We start from the raw sequence: 4,152 nt of genomic DNA, 5'->3' as shown, positions 1-4,152 counted from the left end.
GGTATGGAACAAGCTTTCTTGGCCAAAATGTAATTGCTTTGCTTGGATGTTGACCTGGAATGAGTGCTTGACTTGGGATAATATTTGAAAGAGAAGATTTCTCAAGCCTTCTGTTTGTGTCATGTGTGGTGCTAGTGAGGAGGATTCCTCCCATTTGTTCTTCCGATGCTCCTTTGCCCTACAACTTTGGCATTTTTGGTGGGAAGTCTGGATAGTGCCTTGTGTTCATGCTTCTTCATTGATCGAGTTTTGGCAAGGGATGGGCCGACCTCCTACTGTGGCAACTTTTTTGCAGGAAGTTTGGTTTGTGGGTCCTATTTTCCTATTGTGGCAGATTTGGCTAGAACGTAATCGAAGGATTTTTCAAGGAGAACAAAGACTAGTGCAGCAAATTTGGCAGAGGTTATTAGGTATGGTTCAAGAGACTGTGGGAGCCAGATGTGAAGTGGAACTCCCTTTGGGGAAAAGGGACATAGAGTTGGTGGAGAGATTGGGGATTATGGGCTCTTCCTTGGCCTTGTCTAGTGCTAAGCGAAGGGGTCAAGAGAAACAAAAAATTGATAGGAATGGTAAATGGCAACTTCCTCCCTATGGCATTTTGAAGATAAATATTGATGGTTCTTCTAAGGGCAATCTGGGTCCAGCTAGTACTGGTGGGATAGATAGGGATTCCTTGGGCTCAGTGATCTTCCTCTTTTTGATAAATGAAGGAATACATACCATCAACCTGGTGAAAGGGTTGGCTATCTTGGTCGCTCTTGAGAGAGCTCATGCTTTGGGGTGGCGAAGAGTTGTTTGTGAATCTGATTCACAAGTTTTGATCAATTTGCTTATTGAGCAGAAAGTTGTTGATGTGAGTTGGTAGTTGGCTAGTGTGGTGCAACAAATTTTACGAGTTAGTTCTTTGATGGAAATGGTGACATTTGTCCATATCCCCAGAGAATGGAATAGGGCAGCTGATTGTTTGGCAAAATGGACTTCAGAGCATGCTGAGGGGTGGAGAGTTGAGGAGTGGGAATTGATTCCCCAGGAGATCCACCTAGATTTAGTGAATATTCTTGATGAAGATAAGGCTGAGAATGGCAACAATTGATTTTGTTGGTCTTTTGCTTTTACTTGGGACCTATGTCCCCTGCTATTTTTGTAATGTTTTTCTCTAATCTTCAATAAAGTTTTTACCCCCCTTTTTTCAAAAAAAAAAAAGAAAAGAAATTATATTATACTCTTCATTAGATTTATAACATCATGAAATACACCACTTGTCAACTTTCTTACATTAAGAATATCATTGGAGATTTACAAGGTGTTTGTACATAGAAAAATAATGATTCTACCAATAATGATGAATGATAGAATTTTTAATTAAATAATAGATTATATTTCTAAAAATAAAATATTATAAACCAAATTTATTATACACTGACAAAAATTAAGAACATTATAATAATAAATTTATAAAATTACAAGGGTCAATATAAACAGATACTACAAACCTATTCAGCTTTATTAGATCTTATAAATCAAACAAAATATTATTAATTACCATTTGAACTCCCTAATTATTAAGTCATTCTACATCAAATTTATTAATCTTGTATATTTTCTAATGATTAAAGAATGATTTCAAATTTACAAGACTTAAGCTACAGACACATGATTTTAGCAAATGGAAAATATCGTCAATAAAAAAAGACTTGTTTAATAACACTCGAGAAAGTTTAACTAGCAAAAATGATAAAAGATCAACCTTAAAAACATTTCGTGGTAGACTCTCATTGGATGACACATTGCTAGGAGAACACGTGTACATACATATGACAACTTGGTGCTTATTACAAATTTTTGAATTGACATGTGAAAACTTTGAAAATACACAATTATTTTTATGCAAGTGAGGATCTGTGTAGTTCGCATAAGTTTCCGCATTTGGCATCAATTTTTTATTGACAAGCTATAAAAATAATATTTCAAGCTCACATTCATAGTCTAGGTGGAGATAGCTCTCTAAGACATCAGTAACACTCTACATGTCTTGTCCCTACATCCACAATTGTCATGCATTCTGCTAACAAGTACAAGGGAAAGTATGGCAATATTAGCAAACTTCCATTACTGGAGACAATGACTATGGATGTAAATAGTTTTGATAGTGGCTTTACTTAGGACAGCTTGAAGAGCTCCATATGTTGTCTCTTTAAAATAATAAATTGATAGGAAATATAATGGAAATTTTGGTAACATGGCATCTCTATTGTCTTTAGACCTCTTTGGTAATGTTCTTTCAAGCATTATTACAAGTCAAATTGGAGGTTAAAAAGATTACTTCACTAAATATTTTAAGCAGATGTAACGAGAATGGTAAAGAATGAATATATTTAAAGATGTTCTCTAAATTATAAAGTTTTCCATTCACAGGTTCGACCTCAATGGTTGAAGGAGAATCAATTTAAGATATTTTTCAAATTTTTCTACTTTTGGAAGTTTTGGGTCACAACTCTTGGCCTTGTTTCATAATATTTAGATGGAATGGAGGCATATCACATTTCAGATCTATAATTTTAGGTATGGTATGGGCCCTACTATTCTAAAGGGTAGGGGCCTATATTCTAAAGGGCTTCATGCCCTACCCTACCCTATAATTCTAAGGCTAAGGCTAAGGCCCTACAATAATCTAATAAGGGGTGGCCCTACTATCTATAGGTCGTAACCTTCACACCTTACCCCCTGCATGCATACCCCCTACCCCCTACTATTCTAAGGTCTTCTAAGGGTGTGTCGGGCCCACCTAGCCCCCTAAAATTTTATGGCCCATACCTACCTAAAATTATAGGGCTATGGGCTAGGGCCCTATTATTTATAAGGCAAGGCAAGGCCCCTCCTAAAAAGAAAGTTATTCAAGGGCCCTCTTCATATTATTGAGGGGCCCAATTGAATAAGAAACTTGGTAGTGTCATTAGGAGTAGGCAAATGAACAAGGGCTAGTCCTAGAGAAAATGCTTGTAAAGATTCCAGCATTTGTTTCAGGTAGACAGCGTACATTTTCTCTACCTCTACCCTGGTCATAAACTTGGAAAGACCGTTGGAATGGTGCAATCACAAGTTGGGCTTAAACAATGAACTTGTTCCAAAACTGCCATTTTTGAACGACTTGAACAACTAGTATTTTGGCTTCTGCTCCTGAATTAGGTATTGGAAAAAGTATATAAATTATTTTTTCACTTCATTGTTTGTGGCTTTTGCATTTTAGAATTATCAATTTGTCTCCCATGCCACTTCATCCTTCTAATTTCTCATATGTTCCAAAATCATAAGCTTGGTTGTTTGGGTCTTCAACCTCTTCACTTTTAAATCTTGAGACTTCTAAGATCTTGTGAGCAATGAGACCCATCTTCAACATTTCAATTTAAGCAATTCTTGATCCTTAATTCCCCAAAAGTGAAGTATAGAAATTTTATGTGCCTCCAAAGTAGTGCTTCAGTAGTTCTTGAGGGTGCTTGCAACCTATGGAATAGCTTGATCTTCCTAAGATGTCATGGAACATATACAACTTTGATTATAAACAAAGCAAATCTGGATCCAATCATACATTCCTTAGCAGAACCCATTATTGTATACTTCATCCTATATTAAATACTAAGGGTTATAGATATACAGTCTATAAAACTCAGAAATTAGTCATAGCATGCATAATTTAAAGTGAATTAATGGTGTAATTAGGAACAAAGCTTAAGATTCTAAAATTTTACTTCCCAGGAGTAAACGATTTCTTGCATGAGCTGTGTTCAAGGAAATTAACTTCTTTGACCTACATGAAAATGATTTTCTTAGGGTAGTTTGAAACCCCTACGCAATGCGATTGCGAAGGAACAACAAATTCTATAAGAGACCCAACATTTCTCAAAAATTTGGGATACTAATGACATGTCTAGAAACCTGTATGTTTGTAGGATTTCTTGAACATGGAATTTTTAGCAAGGAGAAAAGAATCGCAGATGACGATGACGGAAGAGCAAAACTCAAGTTCTATGTTTTTGGATTACAAATTGTTTTATAATGCAATATCAGATAGTGTTGGGCCATTATAGCCTTATTTCTATGCTTTCTATTGGCACGCAACCATAAAAAATACCATGAGATAAAACATTAGATAGC

At 35.8% G+C, this 4,152-nt stretch overlaps 1 protein-coding gene across 1 annotated transcript; it reads left to right on the top strand.

The window, feature by feature from the left end:
- The first annotated feature begins 259 nt into the window (after window positions 1-259).
- LOC149575690 (uncharacterized) lies at window positions 260-865 on the top strand. The gene has a single exon (XM_089816062.1). The coding sequence runs from the start codon at window positions 260-262 to the stop codon at window positions 863-865; it is 606 nt and encodes a 201-aa protein (XP_089672188.1).
- The last annotated feature ends 3,287 nt before the right edge of the window (window positions 866-4,152 follow it).

This window comes from Cupressus sempervirens, chromosome 2 (genome assembly GCF_028749045.1).
Source record: "Cupressus sempervirens isolate cs-2001-9-10 chromosome 2, ASM2874904v1, whole genome shotgun sequence".
Taxonomy (NCBI): domain Eukaryota; kingdom Viridiplantae; phylum Streptophyta; class Pinopsida; order Cupressales; family Cupressaceae; genus Cupressus; species Cupressus sempervirens.
This window is presented reverse-complemented; position numbering and strand designations above follow the sequence as displayed.